General features: G+C 40.0%; 1 protein-coding gene across 2 annotated transcripts in view; it reads right to left on the bottom strand.

The window, feature by feature from the left end:
• SLC4A4 (solute carrier family 4 member 4) overlaps nt 1-24,885 on the bottom strand; it is a 183,529-nt gene that overhangs the window by 122,191 nt on the left and 36,453 nt on the right. For both annotated transcript variants that reach the window (XM_088133174.1, XM_088133175.1), the window contains exon 3: nt 11,483-11,641. In XM_088133174.1, coding sequence (XP_087989300.1) covers nt 11,483-11,641 — 159 coding nt within the window. The remainder of the gene's footprint in view (nt 1-11,482; nt 11,642-24,885) is intronic.

Genomic DNA, 24,885 nt, shown 5'->3' with positions numbered 1-24,885 from the left:
AATTGAAATAAACAGCAAAAAGCTAATTAAGACTTTGATTTTAGAAAGCTATAAACGGATTAAGGGTCCAGAAACATTTGAAATAAGACTTTGGAATTAATTATAAAGAGTCCTTCCCATGGGAAAGTTATTTGTTTCAAACATAAAAGAGATAAAATTTCAAAAATTGGACACTAGAGGGAACTAAAGATTTTAATTAAAGGAGAATACATAAACCTGATTAATAGCTGCAAAATGATGCAAAATATTCTAACACTGGAAATACTGAAGAATACCTTTGAAAAATGGAATCAGAAGTTAATATCAACAATGTCAATAGCGATGTTTGCTTCTATGGATAGACTATGTCCAAAAGATGTTTTGGAAGAAATGGCAAAAGAGGAACAAGACAGAGATGGTATTGAAACTGGGTCTACAAATGACAGCCTACAAGAATGACATGGGAAAAGATGTCTCATTGGACATACAAAAGAAATTAGCTGATGCTTTAAAAATCAAAAGGGAATTACAAATAATAAACCAAGAGAGTGACCTAGATAATTCTTGTATATTGGAGTTACAAAAGATGTTTGTTAAAGCTTGGATGTATCTTGTGAGAAGGGTTAAAAAAGAAATGCAAAGAAATCAAGTTCTACGATATTATTTGAATAGATTAAAGATTAAGATTGTTAGAAGTAAAAGGAACATAAAGTTGGTTTATTTGATCAAGGTTAAAATGGATATGTTATTTCTGGCAACCCTTAATGGACTTTTGCTGACACTGGGACTGAAATGACGATGCTTTATGGATTGGTTTATAGATAAGAGATGGGACATGGGATGAAGAGATCATTGGTTGTAAATTAAGAGGAGGTGAAAAGTTACTAAAATTGTTTATACTTGTTGTGATGAAGGTTGGAAGTCACTTCTTTATATATTCCTTTTCTTTTTATTATTATATTCTTTTCTTTTTCTTCTTTCTATTCTTTACATTTTTTTCTTTTGCATTTTTTATTCTTTCTATTCTTCTTTCTTTTAGTTTGTATTACTTTTTACTATTGCAATTATAATCTTTAATAAACTTATTTTTAAAAAAAGAAAGGTAGTCCTTCAGTCCATAATATAGAATATCTACTTGCAGTATATGAAAACAGAAAGGAATACCATTTCTCTACATGAAAAAAAAAATAGTGGTGAACATGTTGTCCTATAGATATAGTTGAACTCCCTTACATTGCCAATGAAAGCTAGAATAAGTCTAAACAATAGCTGTGTTAAAACAACATGCTTAACTAGGTCAGGTCAGGTCCTTGCATTTGCACAACATGCTAAGCTGGGTTAGTGTTAAGGTTGGCTAGATATTTTAGTCCCTCAGTGTGTTATCTGATCTCACCCCCTTAACCTAGTTTAGGATTCAATATATTATGCAAACCTAGAAAATGGGTCATTGCAAAGTTTGTTTGGTATGGGTGTGGGTATCTTAATATGTTCTATGGAACCAGGATATTGCACAAATGAGAAAGATGGGTTAGTTTGGCAACTGGGTTAAGTATGTTGGAAGAACGGTCACTAAATATTTTCTGGCTTGTCTCTTACTAGTATAAGGTTTCTAAACATTATTCACTTAGTAGTGAAGTGCTGTCAGTGTTTCATATCTGAGTAACACTTAATGGTTTTTACTATTTTAAGATGAATTCTTAGTTGCCCTTAAGTATGGTTTTAGGGCATCTGTTGCATCTATGCAGTACCATAGCATTTTATTCCAACTATACATAATGTTTATTTTATTCAATTTAGGCAGTGCCAGACTCCAGGTCAACTCTGCATGGCTCACAACATAAGAACAGAATGAAAAGTACAATAGAAAATAGAAAAAAATAGAGCACTAGATGATGAATCCAGCCACCACCACCAAAACACATACAAACATATCCAACAAGGGCCCAAACCACCCTAGCCTAGGGCCTGGGAAGACAGCCAGGTCTTCAAGGCCTTCTGGAACAGCATCAGGATGGGAGCCCTGTAGACCTCGGGGGAACCTCATTCCAGAAGGCCAGTGCCACAACGGAGAAGACACATTTTCTAGGTCCCAATACTGGACACCGTTTGATCAAACGGACCTGGAGCATCCCAACCTGATTGGCTCAAATCAGCCAGGCAGACACCATGGAAAAATAATCAGTCCCTCAAGTAACCAGGTCCTATGCCATGTAGGGCTTTATAGGTCATAACCAGCACACTGAATCACACTTGGAAGCATACTGGTAACCAGTGCAGCTTGTGAAACAGGGGTGCCACATGGGCATACCAAGGCATGCCCAACACTGCCTGCACTGCTGCATTCCGGACCAGCTGAAGCTTCTGAATGGTCTTCTGGGCAACCCCATGAAAATGCACTGCAGTAGTTGACCTATTCAGGCCTTACATAGCAATGAATGCAGAGGAGTTCCTTCAGCAATCACAGGTAATCCTTGAAGGCTCCTGTGAATGCTAAGTATGGTAAGGAAGAAGGCTATCTAAAAGGTCTTAGGCATGTAGCCAAGTTCCAACTGCTGTCTTTTCAGATTCTGGTACAACTTTTTCACTCCCCATTAATGGAAGACATAGCCCTACTTTTGCATACTCATGGGAACACAACAGAGAAAGCAGATAAATAAGAAATAAATACCACCCTGAAACCACCCACAACCATGCAGGTTTTCATTGCCAATGCCCTCCTTTGTTCTCCCCCATTTCTTCTCAGCAGACCCTTCATTACTTCCTCCTCCTCATTACTTAATGTTCCCAATTGTATCTCCCCTCTCTAAACCTCAGGATGAGGTGGCAGAGTTGATGACCCAGGTCCAAGTCCACATTCAGCCATGGAAGCTCATTTTAAGCCCATCACAATCCCTCAAGATCAACATTATGGAGATAAGACTGGAAAAGGGTAATACAGTAAGCGTATGGTGTACAAAATTAGACAAAGGGAGGAAAAGTGGAATATGAAACTAATGAATCTAATGAATCAACAGATCAATAAAGCAGGCCAATATACAAAGCTTTCACTGGAGATGGCTTTAATGCTGGGAGAAGTGGAAGGAAAGAGAAGAGGACAACCAGCAGCAAGGAGGATGGACTCAGTTACAGTAGCAATGGGGGCGCCATTGAAAAACCTGAAGGACTAGGTTAGGGACAGATCATCGTGGGGAAAATCTATCTATGTGGTCAGTAAAAGTCAACAATGACTTGAAGGCATGTAACCAATCGATCAATCATCACTCACTTTCTCTATTTGGCTTAAGAGTTCCCAAAAGATAAAAACACTTTTCACTGTGCAGTACACAGGCCCTACAGTCTCCCGGGAGAGCTGTCATAAATGCAATGGAGCCTGGAATGAGTGTCAAATAGTATGTGGGATGCAACGTGTTTTGTGAGTAAGGCAGAGGTCACAGCAGTGGGATAAAATGCTTGTGCAGATCCTACCAAAGGCAAGGCAACGTAATGGTTAAAATCACAAGGCAGCCTATAGCCAGAGGTGTGAACAATATAGTAGGGAAAGACTTTGAGCTTAAGCAAGTGATCAGCAGAGGTTATCCAGAGGAGAGCCATTCATGCTGGTGGATGCAAAATAATAGTATGGTCTGCCCAGCATAGCACAAAGCCACCTTCATTTATTTTCCCCTTTCATCATGCCCTAGTTGGTTTTTTGACATGCCAGAAGAAATGGAAATGTAGGCAACAGTAGCTCTGAGCAAACGAAAAAGAGAAAAAAAAGCTAAAATGTAAATGAAATTATTTCTTGTACAGTCCCACAGAACAGTCCGGCAGGTGAAATGGGTGAATCACCAGTATTGATTCATTTATGAGTTGTGCTCTGGATAATGTACACAGTATTTGGCTCACGCTACAGCATAACTGAATCACAAATGGCTTTGATGATGTATTTTGTGGAATGGTGCCACCAGATCACAGCCCTGATGAAGCAGTGAGTTTCCTGTGTGCACGCGTGCGCACACACACACACTGAATGACCAGGCGCTGTGCTCCTAGAGGGATTCCACATAGAAGGCTCCCAGTGCAATCAATCAAATGGCACCACGTGTAGCAATTACAACCTCCCTTCCTCTACAAATTTTCTTTGGTAATTAAAAGTAAGCAGCAGTGGGAAAACACTAGAAGGTTCCAAAGGAAAGATGCATCATTTGGACTCTAAAAGTTCAGGTAAGGAAATTGCAGAATAATAATCTCCTCTGGAAGTTCCCCAAGATGCATACGGCCAATTCTTCACTACATTAGGAACAAATGCCAACAGGAAATTTAATTCCTTAATGTTTTATTTACAGAACCCTTCCATAAGAATACAGTTACCGTTGACAAATGACTCATGTCTATAACAATGCCAATTATTACTGCCAGTTAAAATATCATGCTAGTGCCACTGTTGGAAGTCTCCATTCCCTTTCAGAACTCACAAGAAAATGGGCAGAACTGCCATATAACTACTTCCATGTGGACATTAGGGTAAAAAAAAGTGTTTTTATTATATCCCATGCTATAATTTATTCTCCCACTAGAGTTAGCTCCTATGAGAAGAACCACCATATATTCCACAAGGTCTAACCACCTTCATTCAGATCTCTTACATCCTTCTCCTTTCTCTAAGTTGAAACTGTGGTTGAGACTGTCCATGTGTTGTGAGATTAAGGAGTTTTCATTGTGTCTTCTGACTGTTAGTTGCCGTTCATGGATACACTCTACCAATCTTCTGACTGTCTGTCCTACATAGTGGCTGTTACACCACTGAACCCTGGTTGTTAAAAAAAACAGAATTGCTATATTCCCATAACATGTTATACCCAAATAAGTCATATAATATGCTCAGCTCACAAGTTCCTGAGGCACAAATTTCCCAATTTGATTTTACTCCAGTCTAACTTGAGAACTAGCTTATATGTACAAGTCTACCTAAGAGCATAAGCCATGGTCTTTGTAATCTGATAATGGATATTGTAATCTGGATTCTTCCACATCTCTAAGCAGGTGGGTATAATGTAGGGGAGACTCATTGGCCTAGTTGTTCCTTCCAATTCAAGGATTCTATGGGGCACTGATTTCTTTTCCATACCAAGTGTTTAAATCATTCCTTACCTTCAATGCACGTTCCTCAAAGACGAATATTACATGGCCCCAAATAAAATATACAATCAAATAATCAGCTGCAGGCAGGCAGGCAGGCAGGCAGGCAGGCAGGCAGGAAGGAAGGAAGGAAGGAAGGAAGGAAGGAAGGAAGGAAGGAAGGAAGGAAGGAAACTTTCTGCTGCCTTTTGAAGCAGCTGTTAAAAGCTTTACCATAACCTTAGGCTCTGTATGAAACAACTACTGTTGAGATAGTAACAAAGATTTTATTATAATCATTGCAGAAAACACACTGCACAGAAATCCATAGCTGATTTTAGAATTTGAAAAGTCAAGGCAGATCCGCATTAGTGGCCATCTGTTTTTAATGAAACGGAAGCTGCACAAATAATCTTTCAATTCACTCAAGCAAACAAAATCAAATACTATATAATAACAACCCTCCACAGAGTCTGTTATGACTACAAGCACCTGAGAAAGAGGAACTGAAGTGCTGAAGGACCATGTGAGTTGCACTTATTTTCAAATCTGTACCTCCAATGCACACAGAGAGGTGTGCGCTTCCCCTCAAAGCATGCTACATGCCTGAATCTCATTTCTAAAGAAGTAAGGCAGGCTGGGGGCAGAATAACTGAAAAACGTCTTTTCACACTTCAAAAGGGAGATGTATATTTTGAAACAAGATAAAACCCATTCATTCAGCATGAGAAGTTGGATTAAGGAGATGCTGACTAAGGAACCAATATTTCCCACTCTCTCCTTACATTCCATCCAAATCTGGCAGAACTCAAGCTAAAGTAAGTGTAGACAGGTTTTGAGGATGGCAAAGGTAAGAAACTAAGCTGGCAAGGCAGGATTCAGGAGTTTGCAAGGCAGACAAAACCATTATATCAGTCTTGAGCAGATCCCTTCCAATCCCAAGGTGGTGAACGTAATGGCCAGATGTCCATTGACTTGAAAAATGGGGAGGAAAAGGCCTAGAATTTAAATCCTGTAGGACAGACTTATATAAGGGCTTTATTTTCTATGCACTGTAGCAGGTAGATCTTTTTTATGTGTATGGCTTCTGTCTTGCCTTCAGTAGAGCAACTGATCTAACCCTGTAGTCCATGAGCTTCTGCTGTAAGCAGGTTCCTGAATGTGATATTAAGTTGCACTGTCTGGCATGAAACCTGGCAGATGGCACTTTGGAGCATGTAGTGGGCACTCTCACAAAATGGCAGCCACGGGAAACGTTTGACTCTTCACAAAATTATGGGTATGGTCAGTCCCAAAACATCTACTTCCTAGAAGGCGAATGGGTCAAGCCATCTCAGTATCAAACTCAGTGTTTCTCAACCTTGGCAACTTTAAGAGCTGTGGACTTCAACTCCCAGAATTCCCAAGTCAGAAGTCCACATCTCTTAAAGTTGCTAAGACTGAGAAATGCTGGACTAACTAATTGAAAAGTACGTTAATAGTACAGCATAAAGAACCCTTAAACTTTCCTAAAGCCAGCAGGAAACTACAACAAATTCTGACAGCGTTGTCAGATTATAGCAAAAACAGGAGATCTTTTCAGCCTAGTTTCGGGATCTGATTTAACTTTTAGCGTACATTAATGTAAAAGAAATTTAAAAATAAGGATACTTTATGTGTGTGTGTTTAATTATTTTCTGTGTTTGAAAGTTGATCTTATAGGTTTTATGTAATCTTCACATTTGTATTTTCATGTAATTTATATATGAGCAAGAGCAACTGCCTGTCTAGGGGATTTCTTCAGAGACTGAATCAAGAGCATTTGTGCAATCAACAAAGGCCACACAAAGTGAATCTTAGTCTGGATGGAACATTTTTCAACCAGATATTATAACACAAGATTCTAATCAACAATAGAACGATCAACCCTAAATTCATTTTGTTCTTCCTTCCAATACAGTGTGTGTGTGTGTGTGTGTGTGTGTGTGTGTGCGTGTTGGATGTATCCAATCCTAACATTTGCAACTTAAGCATCCAGCATTTAGCTTACTAAATATATCAAGGAGATTAATGGGCCTATAGTTAGCAGAGTAGGCTTGGTTATCTTTTTAAAAAACTAGGAATTCTAGTTGTGCTCTAGCCCTGGAGAAAGCAGGCATATTTGTCAAATATGTAAAAAGTGATTCCAGGATAAGTCAATTATATCTGCCCTTAGGAGGCCTTCTGGAAACAGACAACTTGGAAAACAGTTGTTCAGAGTGAGGCTCAATTTCAAAAAGTGTAGCGTGTTAACCAGGCAACAAGTATCTAAGGCCGTGTTGTCCAAACCTGGCCACTTTAAGATGAGTGGACTTCAATTCCCAGAATTCCCCAGCCAGCCAAGTCCACTCATCTTAAAGTGGCCAAGTTTGGACAACACTGATCTAAGGGTTAACAATTTGGATCCAGAGCAGGATGCAAACTTTCCCAAGAATCACATTCCACAGCACTGTTTAGAATAATAATACAACGGTGTGTATTATTTCCCTATAACAGGTTTCTATCAGAACAGGTTATGATGGGTCATCAAAATAAATGGTTGAAGTCACAGTTGCATTATTTATCCACAGAATACTAGGACTTCACCATTTGGTTTCCACTGATCATCTGTGGTTTCTCTTAAGGGTAGGTCAACATCCTTTTTGAAATACTATGGCCTGCGAGAAGTTGCTTTCAAACATGACCTTATTCAAGCAGGTGTTTTTCTAGATTCCTGTCTGGTGAAAGACAGAACTTTGCTTTCTTATCTGGCAGCTTTTTGATTGTAACAATCAATAGAGGGGACCAGCTTTTTAAGTGGCTGGGAGGCACCTCAGATTGCCATCAGTGTGGATCTTATCTTCTCCTGTCTTGAGATGGTTTCCTTCCATCCTATCTGTGTCAGTTTTAATAAGACTTTAACAAGTTCTTATCTTCTTCTGTCATTTGGAGATATTCCAGCTTTACGGGTGTTGATTTCTGCTTCCTAACAGTTAGCCTTGCGGAGAGGAATAACATTAGCACCATCTGTTTGAGAATAGTATCGCTCATTTTTCCACCTGCTCCTAAGCTACTTTTCATATCTGACCTGGAGAATGCACATAATCTCACTTATTTCCTGTAAGAGCAGAGGAAAAGACGCTCTAGCTAGAAAGATTTGAAAGTCCCAGCAATTAATTCTCCATCCTAAAAACAAATGTGAGCTAATTGGCTGATGGAAGGATAATCATAATTTTCTTTCCTATCCAGCTAGGTATCCAAGTATTCTCTTTCAGATGAGTAAACAGAATTTGGGATCACATAAACTGAGATAGATCAAGGATTGCCTTCTACTATGCCTTTTCCCTTCAGTCATATTATTCACTGTTATTTGCTATATCGCCTTTTGCTTCAAAGGAGCAGGTAGAACTTTAGCTACTGCTATTAACAGATGCTTGCTTCAGCTTAGGGAAACATTTCTCAATGGGTTTCTTAGCCTCAGGTTTGATACAATAATATTGTCTTCAATTCGGTGACAAAGAAGAGGGGGCTGAATCTGTATTAAGAGGGGGAAAGGGGTCATGCACCCAGAAAGTTGCCTAAATCTGAGTGAGGGGTCCTGGTGATGGATATCCAGGAGGGCTCTTGCACAGCTTCGGGTTGTGCACCAGTTACGCCCCTTCCTGGATCGGGATGCCCTTCGAATGGCCACTCATGCCCTTGTTATCTCCCAGATAGACTACTGCAATGCGCTCTACATGGGGCTACCCTTGAAGAGTATCTGGAAGCTTCAGCTGGTCCAGAATGCAGCCGCACGAGCTATTTTTGGGGCCCGAAGAAGGACCCATTTAGCACCTTTTCTCCATGAGCTGCATTGGGTACCAGTTTGCTTCCGGGTCCAATTCAAGGTGTTGGTTATCACCTTTAAAGCCCTACATGGCATGGGGCCAGGTTACCTGAAGGACTGCCTCGCCCCCACAATCTCAACCCATCCCACCCGATCACACAGAGAGGGTATGCTCCGGACCCCCTCGGCAAAAGAGCTCCGACTAGCGGGGTCCAGAAGGTGGGCCTTCTCTGCTGTAGCCCCCGCCCTTTGGAACATCTTGCCCCCGGGGGTGAGACAGGCCCCCTCACTCCCGGCCTTTCGGAGGGACTTGAAGACCTGGCTCTGCCATCTGGCCTGGGGCGGGGAGGGAGGTTGTCAGAAATGGGGTTGGCTAGCCCCCTAGAGGCCTAGTGTGGCTTCCACCGGCCTCTTGGATTTTTTTCCTCTTCTTTCCATCTGTGTAGATGTGTTTGTCTTTTTATAAATTTTAATCGTGTATTTATTGTTTTAATTTGATGTAAACCGCCCAGAGTCCCCCATTGCGGGGAGATGGGCGGGGATAAGTCTATGAATGAATGAATGAATGAATAAATAAATAAATAAATAAATAAATATGCCCATCAACTGCAGCTTACATCCTTCAACTTGAGGTTCCCAGTCTTGCTTGCATGTTTAGATCTAGAGGCCATACTAACAATGAAAAGAGGTCCAGTGTTATTGTCTGTAAAGGTGGGCACCTAGTACCCATTATGGGCTGGTCTGATAAAGCTCTTAGTCAGTTATCTACTTTTGGATGGCAACTTTCTAGACAACTATTTTCCATCCATCAGCATTTACTTAATCATGTTACTTAGAAGCAGGGACAGAAGGGGAATCAGAACACAAAGAACAGAAAAAAGCACTGGATAGTAATGCTTTCTGATGCTATTTATAATCTCAAAAGTACAAGAAATGTGCCTGTTTTGTTTCCTATTTCTACTTTTTCTTTAATGATGCTTTTTTCCCCTTTAAAAAGTACATTAAACCTGCAAATTGCTCTGGATACAATATGTAGCACCTGATACGGTACGTGGTAAAAAATAAATGGAAGAATTCAGGAAATTGAAATATTTGAGTTTGTTTTTTTTAATGTTAATGGCCTTCTTGATTAAGAGTTTTAGAAAAACTTAAAAAATATCCCCCAGGTTTGAACTCTGAAGTCATTTTCAGTATCTGCAAATCTGTATTTTCCAGGCTGAATTTTGTGCAACTTTTCTGCATAACACAAATTATCCCATCCCCCCTTAGCCATATGAACTGCAACAGACCCTAATAGTCTATTCCTGAAACTCTTAAGAAACAAGACAACTGGACTGAAATCTGCCAGGCCTGGCAGATGGGGTGGGTGGAGAAGTTGCTTCAGTGTTTCTCAAACTTGATGGCTGGGGAATTCCGGGAATTGAAGTCCACATGTCTTAAAGTTGCCAGGTTTGAGAAACGTTGCTTTAGATGTTCCTTTTAGCAAGGGGTAGTAGTAGTAGTAATTTTGCTTATTATAGGTTTGCAACAAAGCACAGTACAGACATGGAATAAAACAACTAAAATAACAATACATTGCAATTAATTATACCATCATAATATAAAATAAGGTGCTTCCAAACTAAAAAGTCCAGAATGTATAATACTAACATCTATACATTCAAAGTGAGAAGAATTTGTTTTAAAGCAACTTCACAGTTGCATTGTGAGTTTTAAATGCACTGGACTACAAAATGTTCAAATTCTAACTGAGCCAATGCAGAACAGAAATTGGAATGTAGAGGAAACCCAATTGGGGAAGACTTATTTATATTTATCTTTGAATTCATGTCCATCTTTCAACATATACTATGTCTGTAAAGTGTCATAATGAATTGGGTTGTTGATGCTGTTCCTATCATATAACTCAGTAAGTCCTACTAACCTATGCTTGTTTCCTCAGAAGTACATCTTACAAGTAAACCTTCACAAGACTGTAGTCTTTTTAATGGTTGCATACTAACTAATTGATATATTGTTGGGTTTTTTCGTTTTCTAAAAAGCCCCAGATGTCTGGTCATGATGAGGAACGTGTGCACTGCCAGTACTTAAGTTATTTTATATTTTATGGTTGGTTGATTATTACACCACCTTTTTGTTCCAGATTAACAATGTGGATTATATTGCAAGGCTGTACAAATACAGAAAAATCTTAAAAAACCAAATACATTTAAGCACAAATAATAACACCATAATAAACTAAAAGCCACAGGCAACTCTTAATCTGGAACCATCTCTCAGCCTAATTTAGCACCTGTACTGTCCCAATTAAGCTATCCTTAATTTACATCTTTGAAAACAATACCTCTTGACTTCATAAATAAGTCACTGCACTACTTCAAAGTGTCTGAAAACTTGAAATGTTGAAACCAAGCATCTCAATCAATTCTGAATAGAGAACACAGTGTAATCTGCTTGCACATGTTTACTTTAGGTAAAATCCTTGCATTCTCCTTGCAAAGAATGTTAGCCTCTCATAATGCTGGTCGTCCTACTTCCAAACATTTCCCTTTCTTGAGAAAACTGCAAAAGTCCATTACTCACTCAGCGGCTTGAGGATGTTCCCGCTGATCTCATCAGCATTTTCCACATCTGATTCAGAAATTTTCTCCTTCTCTTTCTTTTCCTTGGGCTTCCTTCTGTGGCGCCGCCTTCTCCGATAACTCTTAGGAACGTGAACCCCAATGTAGACCGTATGATGACCTAAGAAAAATAAAGGCATTGCAGATTCTTTAACAATTTGCAGATTGTGTCAAGCGACATTAATATATCTTCACTGTGTCAGTAAAGCAAAAAAAAATCATTTTTAGGCACCAAGGAGATGCCAAAATGTGACAGATGAGAAGCACAACTAGACGTGGTGTTCACTGACAGCACAATAATAAGTATTTTCCCAGTCACCCTGTAACTTTTAGGAAGACTAAGAGTTTCTGGATTTCTCTGCCTCCGCAAAACAATGGTATACATGCAGGGAGAAGAAGCCAATGCTGCCACACTGATAGACTTAAACATTAGAGAAAGAGGGGGAGCGTGACCCAGAGCTCAAAAACATTTGGAGATGAACAGAATGCACTGTCAGTGTTGGTCTGAGGCCATTCAACAATCACGGAACACATTGTTTGTTTATTTATTTTATTTGTCCCCCGCCCATCTCCCCCCAATGGGGGACTCTGGGTGGCTCACAACTCGTTAAAACAATAAATAAATATACAATTAAAACCTATAACAATTCACATTCACAAAAATAAAAGGGAAAAAATCCAGGAGGCCGATGGTTCAAGGCAGCAATGCCAGGCCACTAAGGGACTAGCCAACCCCACACTTGATGATCCCCCTCCTCGCCCCAGGCCAGATGGCAGAGCCAGGTCTTCAAGTCCCTCCGAAAGGCTGGGAGTGAGGGGGCCTGTCTCACTTCCAGGGCAAGATGTTCCAAAGGGTGGGGGCTACAGCAGAGAAGGTCACCTTCTGGACCCCGCTAGCCGGAGTTCTTTTGAAGATTGAAGTATTGTATGTTGTCACTGAGAGAAACAATTTAATTAGGGGGGGAAAAATACAGACTCCTCCATCACCTTCAAAGAACTAGCCATCTGCACAAGATGGGACTTTTGAAAGAGGCAGTTAGATGCCCCATATGCCAAAAAGCAATTCCTACAGGTGGTAACGGAGTCAGTGGTAGAATGCTAGTGTCCATATGAATATACCCTTCAGCGTTCTTGACTTTTTGCCTTTCTCTCTAGAGCCATGAGTGACTAGAACCTGTGGATTTTAGAATTTAGGACAACCGATGTATAACATCATACACAACAATAAGAATACGAGGGTGAAATTAAAACAATGCTACTTTTGAAACTGAACATTCATTCTATGCACTGAAGGTTTTAAAGATAACAAAGACAGATATGTGTTTACAGCATCATATGCAACACCTCTAAACATCTTAGTCAGATGTTTACTTCATGATCTGATAATCTATCCTCTTCTCTTAAAAGTAAATCTAAATCTCCTTAATTTCACATAGAAGATAAATACAGAAATCCTTTGATGTGGTCAGATAAGCCTGCTTTTACCCACTCATTTCTCAGGGGTTAAGGGTGGAGAAGTGCAGACAGAAATATGTTGATCTGAAGATGCACTTCCCATAAACTCAAGAACAAGTTTATAATCTCTGTGTGCTATCAGCTGCTTTTTATCTCTGTGTGCCATCCGAATGCTTTCATTCAAACTAATATTTTGGTAGATATTTGGCTCACAAATAATTAGGCTACGGAACAGGATACAAATGAGATCATTAACAAATAGGGTGAGGGCTTCATCTGATGTAACTTTGCTGTCTTTCGTGTACCAGATAGGTCCCCACCCCCCGCCTTTAATTTTAAACATTATACCAATGTTTAAACTTTTGCTACTTTTATCCTGTTTTACATTTTTTTAACACTTACATAATACTTTATTTAAAATGTTTGTAAGCCACCTTTTAGTGCAAGAATAGTTATAAGGATGTTTTTACAGCTTTTTAAAACAAATTTATAACCTGCGTTTTCACTGGTAAATAATTCTGTCTATGCACAGAACACATATTATCATAAAAAATAAAAAAAATGAAATAATTCTCATCTGGAAGAGAATTAATGAATCATGGCTGGAGGACAGTTTCCCCAACCATCAAACAAATTCATGATGAAAATTAGATTTGTCCATAGGGTTGCCTTATTTAAAAGACAGCCAGACTATGATTTGAAACTGTGCATCTTGGGAATCAAACGCCTGCCACATTTGTATTATTTTTAAAAATTCTGTGCTTTTTCCCCACCCCAGATTTTCATGCCACATTGGCTGATGAAAAGTTCTTGAAGAGCTCTAAAGCGTTCATATTATTTTGAGTTATTTTGGCTCTTCCTAATAAAGATACTGCTCAACAGTAGATGTCATGTTTTCTTTCTCAGGAACTAACTCATCAAAGATAGCCCCATCATTTGAACGAAGCAGCTGCCTTCAACAGCTGTAGTGAACCAAGGGAATGGCACTGAGGAACAGGAGGAAGAGCCACTATCAAGGCAATAGTGAGATAAAAGAAACCTGAGTCGGGGCAGATTGATGTCAGCCCTTCAAGGTAAACCAAACTAGGAAGCCCAAGTCATGCAGACCAATACTACTTTTATGATAAGGTTACAGCAACAGAATCTTGCAAGTCTGAATGTGCTTACCCTGTCTCTCCCTTTATCTTCGTGAGAACTAGGGAGGGTCTTGTCTGAGACGTTTACTCAGGTTACATTCTGCTCCAGACTCAGGTTTCTTTTATCTGACCACTGCCAGGGTAGCAGCTCTTCTTCCAGTCTCTCAAGGCCATTCCCTTGATCCACTACAATAGCAGACTTGGACAGGAGGCAAACAAACCCACCCACTCCCCATATACATTCTGTTCTTTTGAACATCCAAAGGAGGTGCTTCACTATGCCTAAGGCTCTCTGAAACACTGAAAGTTTTAATCTGGGTGGGCATGCTTAGCCAAATATACTGTGAAGTGACCACATGTAGTAGGGGGAATGGGAATTCCCCCTCACATCTTCAGCATGTCCTTTTGAACCATATCACCCATGAAGGAGGCTGTCCTTTTCAAGCACACCTGGCATCTCTATTAACTTTGCCTATATTTCTTGAAGTAGTCACAAAATTTTGGCTTCTAGATACTCAGAAGTGGGACAGTCTATAGATATTGTAGAAATAAATAAAATGTAAAGACAGGCCCTTTTGCAAACTGGCAGTCACCTACAGGTAAAGTACATGCAGCCAAATGGAGCCTTGTTCCCATAGAAAAACTCAGCTCCACTAGTAAAAGGAGAAAATAAAGCCACCATTGAGAAGCTGTGTCAAGTGTTTCTGCCAATACACTTCTGGGAAGAAAGTCCAGAAGGTTACCTTGGCATTGTAAACAAGGACCAATTTCTTCCTTCCAGCAAGTGTCAGACTGAGCAAGAGAAAAAAAGGAACTGAAAAACCCTTCTCGCCCACTTACACGACAGCCACAAGAGTAACCACAAGAACACACACCCCTCCCGTTGCAAAACAGGGGAGGAACAGAACAGTATGACGGGTTTCTGCTTGCACCTTATTTAGTTTCATATTATCAAAATGTACTCTGTGAGCATGTGACCAAAAGATTAAGGAGACCATCTAATTCTGTTGGTAGCATATTAAAGTATTAGGACTGCAGACTGACTATGATCCATTGTTATAATCAAGCTGACCACAGGAGCAAAACAATTTAACAGAGATTATGACTGCAACAGCAATAAACATTCCGCTACAACTGCAACTTCCGTATTGTCCAGGTTTAGTCCAGGTAACTCTGTTTTCTTTAGCAGATGTTGCTTTTGACTTCAGAAATATTCTGACTTCCACTTACCTTCAAAATACAAATGTTTTTAAAAATTGCTACTTAAATTTCTAACCCTTATGATATTTTTCACAGCAGCTTTGGAACTGAGAAAAATAGGCCTGTGACCCAGAGACTTATCAATCTGAATTTCAATGAGGAAAGTGACAAGGGGAGTGACTTAGGAAAGGGGACTTTTGCATGTGATCGTATACAAGCTTAATGTGCTTGGCAAGAAAAATGCTTGCAGCCACAATTTTGTGGAAAAGAAGAATATGGGGTTAGATAAGGGGTCCCTAAGACTCAAGAAAGATGCAAATGGACTAGAAAGGAGAATAAAGATGTCAAGGGATAAAACTGTCTCTGCTCCAAGAGAACAGGAGAATTTGTGTCAGCCAATGGTAATTAAGACGGACAAATACAGATAATTCTCTGTCAAACTGAGACTAGAACCATCAGGGAAGACACCATCTCTGCCTTGTCTTTTGGTCCTGTTATCCATGCTAACATTTGGAAAACCAGAAAGAGCTTCATTTAGAGGGGAACGTTGCTTGAGTGGACTCGCTGGAAATCTAAGAGAAGCAGGCGGCTGCCTCGTGGTTGGGATAGAGACAATGGTTGGCTAAGAGGCTTGGGAATGAAGTTGTGCCAGCTATAAACTACTGCCAAAAATGTCATGATGGAACCTCACAAGTACAAAAATTCCAGGAAGGAACCAGACCCACCTCTAGCTAAACAGCAAGAGAGAGAAAAAAGAGAGACCAACAGCCTCCCAAAATATTGCACACAACGATCTATTTTCTTTTCCTTGACACAGATAGCAATATCACGGGTACCTCTCCAAGATCTCCCAGATATCTTAGATGTATGCTTTGCCTCGCATTTATTTTGCTGTGAAACAGGCTTCTGTTTCTCTACTCTTCTTTTTTTCTCTAGGATGCTTGAGAATTTCTTTCAGATTTCCCCTGGTAATGTTTTTGATCTCTCTGGATTTTGGAAGTAGAGAGACTGTGCTAAAAGTGGTGTAGCTGGTTTTTTGGTTTTTTGTTGGGTTTTTTGTTTTGTTTTGTTTTTTCATTTTGTTTTCTTTTGTTGGTAACTTGTCTACAGCCTCTCTGACTGCTCATATTCCCAATAGTGAAAAAAAAATGGGAGGAACTCCTGATGTTTTCCCTTGGGATTTAACAGAAGTCACAGAGGCTGCAGAGCATTGGAGAAGTAATGGCACAGTTAAAGGGGTCACACATGTCATTGGCCACATTGCAACTATATAAATAAAAGAACACAACATATATGCATGAATTGACTAATGAAAAAGACCAAATGGATCATCATCTGCAGACTGACATGACAAATAATGTGACTTTGAATATCTCTTATCTTTAACTTTCCCTGACCGTAGAGTGAGAAATTGCCAGCAACATACAGAATTCTTGCTTCTTGGCAAGCATTTTACAGAAGGTGGAAGAGGAACATTTACTGTACAATGCAGTGAAATCACGTTATTGACAGGCAAACTGTGGTATAAACCACATCCGTAACCATCTGTTGGGAAAACACTTCACTTGGCAGTTACTGCTTTAACGGAGATTAGTTTTTTGCCTTTCCAAGCTTAAGCAACACCACAGTCAAGGAAAATATTGACCCACAATCTCACATACAAGTGCTCCATCAGCTTCCAGTGAGCAAGACCAGCCAGAAACAATTCCATTTAATCCTGGCACTGCAGAAGAAGGAAGATGGCAATTCTTATACTCTACTCACAGTACTAAAGTTGAACAGAACCCTAGATCTCATTTTGGTTATTCTGAACATGACAGAACAATGGCAAAGAGTTTTAAGGCTGTTACTAGAAACTTAAAGACTAGAAAATTGCTCTCTTTTCTTGTAAGATTCTTGAGGTGGCTGAGCATAGAAATATGCTTAGAATTAAGGAACAAGGGTTCTGAGCATATTCTCAACCCAAGAATATACAGTATTTTCAGTATCAAAACTTAAGTCTTCAGCCTTTTCACATGAAAATATATATCCTTTCAAAAATTTTCAGCAGCCTAATTTTTTGGGGGGGGGAGGGGGACCTTCTATTACTTCTATTCTTCAGTAATTGACAGACATTAAACCACCTGGATATTTCCTAGGAACTGGCAGATACTAATTTAGCTTCCACTCATCTTAGAACATAAGAACATAAGCAGTGACCTGTTGGATAGGATCCCTGGTCCATCTAGTCCAGCAGTCTGTTCTCACAATGCCCAACCAACTGGACAAGGAAGCCCACCAGTCTCCCAGCAGATGGCCTTCAGAGGCAGTCACTTTGCCATTGAGGCTACACTGCTTTGCTGTAAAGCAGATCAACTCTGTGTATTGTTATTATTCCATTAAATCAGCACTTTAAATAGTTGGCCTCCATTTGATTGGTTAACAATTCAAGTGTTCATGGACCAGCTAATCACCTCCTTAAATTGGTCTGTACTTGTTTTCCCATTCTTTATTTTATTCTGGCCTGTCATGACATCAGTTTGCAAATTCAAACAAAAACAAAAAAATCACTGCAAAATATTACATATGCATTTTCAAGCAGATATCTTTGAATATATTTCTTGAAATATATGCATTTTATGTCTGTATCTTCCTAGCATGTGCAATTTTACAAATTATTTTCTTTAGTACCTCCATTTTGCTTCAACAGATATTGGTGGGTTGTGATTTGCTTCCCAACATTCAGAAGAGTACATATTTTTTCATGCTAGTGTACTCATTTTGCCTACAGATTAGGAAAAACTGAACTGGGTTAATTTGTGCAAGTATTCAGGCTGAATGCATTTCTGCTGCATCCTTAGCTCTAAGGACAGAGTATTGCATATATTATAGAAATATGGAATATTCTTTAAAAAATGAATATGTTAAAATAAATCAACTTGGAACCAGAAAGTATTACCATCTCCCCTGACTACACATTTGTACATCAAGCTAATTTAGTGTTCCCTAATGTAATATTATCCACATCTATTAGGACTCTCATTTTGCTATCAGGATAGAGAACCTCAGATTGGTGAAGGCTTATTTTGTGCACACAGGAATCAGCTTCAGATGTGCTTTCTCTCCTGGACAAGAAAAAAATATTCAGAACAGTACTGGCTCATCTGGACTTTGTGGGTCCAGATGACCCAATACTGTTTGGCTCATCTGGACCCACAAAGAATGTAGTATTATGTTTCATTTCAAAGCCAACTTTAGACCATCTTACTGAAACTGGGTTCTTTCCACTCATCATAATGAAGAATCACTGCAAGTCCAAGCCTTGGTAACTTCTACTTAATCAACAATGTGAGCTAAAATTTCTGAGTTGTTCATCTCAGCCATGTAGGAGCATGTGAAAGCCACATGAATGAAATGTAATTGCTAACAGAAAAACATGGGAGCTACTGAGAGTAAGGGTTGTGTAGCAGCCAAGATGTTAGACTAGGATTGGGGAAGTCTAGATTCAGATCTCCTCTCAGCAATGCAAGCTCAGTGAGAGCCAATCCCTCTTTCCCAGCCCATTAACAAATACATATAGAGGGAATGTCTGTGAGTTTGATATTAATTGTTTCCTGTTCATATTGTCCTTATGATGATTCAGCAGAGTAGTACAGAAGTCCTGAGGGCTGCCCATAATTTGAAGCTACCCTTTCTCGGAAAAGGTAGGAGAAAAAAACTGAATTCCGTTCAAAGTAAATTGAACTAAGCTTAATTAACTAGATGGCTCTGCACGCAAGACTTCCCCAAAGGCTATAGGCAACCCTGAGTCGTCATGGTGTCCCCCCCAGTTTACTGGAACAAGCAAACACAGCTACTGACTTTGCCATGCAGAAGTGAAACTACCGTAGGATTTCAGAGCTGTTCTTTTAAGGGGTTGTAGGTAGGTTCGGCATCTATGCTCTCACATACACCAAAGCACTTTTGGAGATGGAATCTGAAGTACTGCAAGCCCAAACCCAGAAACCATACAAGATTGCTTTCATATCATTACAAGAACACATACAGCTAATTATCAGAGACTGTATGTGGAGTATTTCTATGCTAGTAGATAATGTGGGACTGCCATGCTGATGGTCCATACTGCACCTGCTTCATTCCTCAGGTTTATAGTGAGACAATGCATGTCCAAGGCACCCCTAAACACTCTTGCCAAGGCAGAGTTGGAGAAGGGGCCCTTTGTCCATCATCCTTTAACCCGCGGCTGGCAAACCTGTTGCTGGCTCTAAAAACCTTTTCTTTCTTTGTAAGTGGGAGCAGTCACAAAACCGAACAAACTCGGCCTGCCATTATCTTCTATTGGGCAATACCCCTCTATTACAAAAACGATAAATTTTCACATTCAAGGAGATGTGCAGTCTAAGAACACAACACCTTTATTATGTCCAATCAAAATGTCATCACGTATTGAAGAAGCTTGTAAATTCTCCAAAGTATTTTATCAAGTTGGAGGGGGATGGGAAGGGAAGCGGGAGAACATGCTTGTCAAAGCCTTGATATCAGCATCTACCTAGGCACAGAGAAGCCCGCTTGAATGTGAATCCAAATACTGATTCTCTTGAGAGTCATGCAATGTGCAAATGGAGACATTTGCATTCATGTGCAAATATGGATGTCATATACCCATTTTCAGATGAACATTTTATCCACTTTTAAGCCCAATTAGTCAAGGTAGCACAATTTAACAAGCATTCAGAGAAACTGAAACAGACAGTTCTCTGTCATTCCAGAGCAAATGACCCAGAATAATGGATTTTAGTTAAATCGTTTAGAAGGCTTCCGAACAGTAAGATAAGGTTGGCAGAGCAGAACCAATAACCCAGAATAGAAGCAATTCCCCAATTATTCCCCTTCACTGGATGTGTTCCAATAGAGGCCAGACAGTCATATGTTGGGAATGCCCCGAACAAGGGTTGGACCTAGTCACCTTCATGACTACTTAAACTCCAGGATTAGTATTCTAAATGCAAGGGAATGGCACCTTATTTGCTCCTCTTGTGGACATGCCTTCTCCTTGCCCCCACAAACATCTGATCTTTAGCCTAAGATTAAGCTTTTGTTATTGTTTCTCCCTGAACTTTTGAAAGATAATTTGAGCATATTTTTGTGCAAAGGCACAATCACACCTAAGGTCTTCTTTTCCAGAAAAGAACATAACGAACTTCATTATGGTCAGGGGCCAGTGAAAGCATCTTTTTTTTTTCCAGAAAAGGGTGGACTCTACATGGGATTATCTGAAGCCCTGTGGGAGATCAAGATGCTGCCCACAAATACAGTTCCATTACACAATACATCAATACTGCTGCAAAAGGAGGAGATGGAATTAAAGTTTTGATGCCTACCACTGCATTGCGAGGCAGAGAGGCAGAGAAGAAAATCAGCTTAGAAGGAGAAGGAGAAATCAATGAGGAAGCAGAAGAGGGCCACAATATTCTTAACCGATTGTGGTTGTGGTTCTGACTGTTGTGTAGGATTGAACTGGAGACCTCTTAAGGTGCAGGGCTCTAAGATTCTGGCTATGTCTGGACCAAATATTTCTCCTTTGTATTCCCACAATGAAAAGAAATTATGGTTATACGTTTGCATTTTAGCTGCTGTTCTATTTTGAAAAATCGTACATTTTAAACATTTTGTAAACTGCTCTTGAAAAACTATTTTGAAGGGCAGCATATAAATTCTATCTCTCTCTTTCTCTCTCAATGAAATCAAACTTCCCCAGAAACTCTGGCCTATTAACACCCAAGTTCTGATTTCAACAGTGCATTTACACTTATCTTACCACCACACAGAAAGTAAGGAACAAGCATAGTTAAGATAACCTGATTTCATCCTAGCCACAGAAAGCTGTACAAGTTAAATTCAGCATTTTCAACAGTACCTGGAAACAATGAAAAACCTCTGTAATTCCTGAGAAAAAGAATAAAGATAAGAGCCTCAAAGCTCTGGATCTGATGAAATACACCACACATTAAACATTAGAAGAGATTTATGATTCTTTTAGCTCCCCGTTACTGGAAGTCATCTTAATCTACTTTGCATTCTCCAAAGCATTCTAATTAACCCGTTGCATCAATCTCAGCAGCTGTTCAGCATCCGTCCGTCTTGTTACAGGGATGAAAAGTGTGGCCCTTTCTGGTTTCCTTCTCAAATCCCAGCAATCAATCTGTCAAAAAGAATTCTGGACACCTTCATTCTCCATGAACTCATACTAGAAAACTGCAAGGACTCATTTACGCAGCCAAAACTTTATCAAAAAAGGATAAAGGTGGGGCCCCAAAATGTTTTCCGTTCCTTGCAAAATTGGGTTATCTTGTGATACACATTCAAAGCTCCACCACATTAGGAATGTAGCACTATTTTACCTATCAAGAAAGGAATGTGCCAAGAAGCATATGAAAAGAAAACCATTCTCTCTCAATAATCTGTGCAAGGAACTAACAGGGGCAAGAGGACCTGAGGAACTTCTCTGGATGTTTTAATCCATTACCAGAGCAATTATGAGTTCGGAAGAATGGAAACTAGTAAGGCGATGGTTTAAAGCAGGGGCAGACAACTTTTTGCCTTTTTAAATTAGTTTGAGGGAGGGCAAGTAGAGGATCACAACAGATGTGGGGACAGCATGACTTCGCTAGAATGGCAATATTCCTCATGTTTTGCTTTTCCATTTTAAAAAATTAGAAAAAATATAATATTCGGTGTATTGCATCTATCCAAGGCATCATAGTTTTACTTGCTTTATTTTCCACTTAAAGAAGACCTGTAGAACATTGTGTTGCTGTAACTTGGTGACTTCCCACCCAATTTTGGCAGTGTAATTGTGGGAGACTCTAAAGACAGTCAGAAAAGGGAAGAAGGACCAAATGTAACCCACAGACAGGTGAGCATCCTGATTTAAAGCAGTTTTCAGAGTCTTTCTAACATGCCTCCTTCTAGATAGAAATAGCACAGTTTTCACTCTATAATGGGAGGATGAAGAAAAGAGAGGTCTACAGAATAGAGAAAGCTTGACCAACCAGATACCCTCCAGGCTACCAACTAATTCTAGCCAAGATGCCTGGGAATTATGATGGCTGTAGTTCAGAAAACCCAGCTGAACAGGTCAGGGGAAAGAGAGGTCCCCCCCCCCCATGTTCCAATGGCAGACAATTAAAAGCCTTGGTCCAATGGGAAGTAGACATCTCTCCTGATTACAATAAAGGGGGTGTGATAGCTGTCACTTTCTCAAACTTGTACTTTTTTTAACTGCTGGGGAAAAAATTAAAGATCTGTGGTGCTCCAATCAGAGCTGGTAGCAAGTTATCATACCCTCCCTTCCTTTTTTTCCTTGGTTCAACTCTACCATGTGGCCAGAAAAGGGTAGCTTGAGTGTCCCTGATGGGGACCAACAGACAATAGCATGAGTTTAACACAGAGAAAGGATTGGTTCTCCAGAGAAGCAGCTAGAAGGCAGAGATCAAAGGCAAGTAAATTGTCAGGCCCAGCCCAAGAACAACGGTGAAACAGTTCAGTTGAGTTAAGTTCCTGTATTTGCTTACACCTATAGACAGAATCTTGCCAGACTCAATCTGAACTACTGCAACTAGTGGACATACCCTAGGAGATTCTAGGGAGTGGCTATCCTGAACCTCTTATGCTTCCCATGCTCCCCCTTCAGACTGTGTTCTGTCTTGTCTCCTTTCCCTTCCTGGAAAGTACCCCCTCCTTCCTGATAGCCTTGCTCTCTGCTGCAATCCACCACATCACCCTCCCTTTTGTAAATACATTCCATCACATAAACCCACAGTAAGATAATTACCCAGGTTATGATGCAAAAGCAGCATCAAGCTTATGGCAGAGTCTTGTCACTAGGACTGCTTCAGACTTCATACCAGAGTTTTGCAGTAAATCCTGGCTCTCCAGACACTTAAGAACTTGTGCAGGAATAGACTTACTTGGCAGAAGACTTTCAGACATGACACAGAACAATGATGTTCTTGTTGCTGACAAGAATGAAGCAGATGATTTGCCTTCTGTAGTAAACAGAAGCCAGTACCTATCTATACATTGACAGAGCAAGATTTAAATTCCGAACTCTGTCCTACCAGATTTTCAAGTCAACAGATATTTGGCCATTCTCTTGAAGGCCATGAGAAGCACTTGATCTATATCGACCTAACAGTTCTCTCTAGCCTGGGAACTGTTGATTCCAATCTCACCAACTTCATGACTTACATACTACAAGGATGCCACAACAGGGCTTTTTCGATGGCTTGCCCTCCTACATAAGAATGATCTCCTCCCTAACGAATTTCCATAATGAAGTAAAAACTTGATGTTCAGAAGATGGAAGGTATTAGTAGCTACCTATGTTAGCCAGTGCCATTATAATGCATGTTGTTGAATATTGTTAAGCTGCTTTTGATCTTCTGGATTGTTCTATGTATGCCGCTCTGAGCCACTGGAAGTTGAGCAGCACAAAAGTGTTAGTAAATAAATACTGTTCAGACTTCATAGACTAATAGCGAGGAAACTATGGTCCTCCAGAAGATAACAGACTATCAACCTTATCAGCACAGGTCATCAGCCATGCTGCTGAGGGCTGACAGGTGCTGGGACTCCAGCGATATCTGCTAGACTACAGATGTTCCATCCATGTTTTAGAGTAGTGTTTCCCAACCATGGCAACTTCCAGATATGTGACTTCAACTCTCAGAATTCTTATCAATGGCCATGCTGACTGTGGAATTCTGGGATTTGAAGCCCACACATCTGGAAATTGCCATGGTGGGGAAACAGTGTTCAGCTCTAAGTTGCTCCTTTATTTCCATGGACCACCTGAGTCAGGAGGCTGGGCACAGAATACAGCTTACACTGTATACTCTACGAAACCAATCTGTACAAAAGAAGCTAGATACCATCTCTTGACTGGCATATGAATTATGACTAACAGCCCTGCTACCAGGAATATGGTCTAAACCCACCCTTGTCCTCCTTCCCCAAGAATGGGGGATGTTTTGTTTGCATTTCTAAGGCAAGCAAAGAAGAGATGGTCATTTATTGAACAGGTATGATTCCAGAAAAAAGAATATAAAATTCAGCATCAAGGACAGAAATAGATTTGGAACAGGACTGATGGGAAGAGAGAACAAGGCCTCCATTCGCTTTTGCTTTCCCACATGTTACACCTTCTAGCTTAACTAACCTCTCTATGGCTGTTGCCACGATAAAACAGATTAAGCCTACATACCTGCCTGCCTTGAAAGAATGAAGACGGGAATTCAAATATGATCACAGAAATATAAAATATTGTATGGTAGATTTTGTCGATAGGGAGCATCACTTCTAAAGTGGCTCTTATGTTTTGCCAACTTATAGTAATTCAGCCTTGTTTGGGCTGGAAAATTTTGGGGCTGCAGACTCAGAACATCAGCATGGAACCAGACTTTTGTTGCAAAGTAAGACACAGCCCCAATTGTCCAACAGACAATAAAGGTAAGTGTGCAACTTCTCTTTCCTTCTGTAAAATGAACTGTGTTGGGGAGACAGAGGTACAGACTAGGCAGAAAAGCCATAAAAA

This window comes from Python bivittatus, unplaced genomic scaffold (assembly GCF_059951505.1).
Source record: "Python bivittatus isolate LINGU-HERP-01145 unplaced genomic scaffold, Pbiv_v1 ctg000070_np1212, whole genome shotgun sequence".
NCBI classification, from domain to species: domain Eukaryota; kingdom Metazoa; phylum Chordata; class Lepidosauria; order Squamata; family Pythonidae; genus Python; species Python bivittatus.
This window is presented reverse-complemented; position numbering and strand designations above follow the sequence as displayed.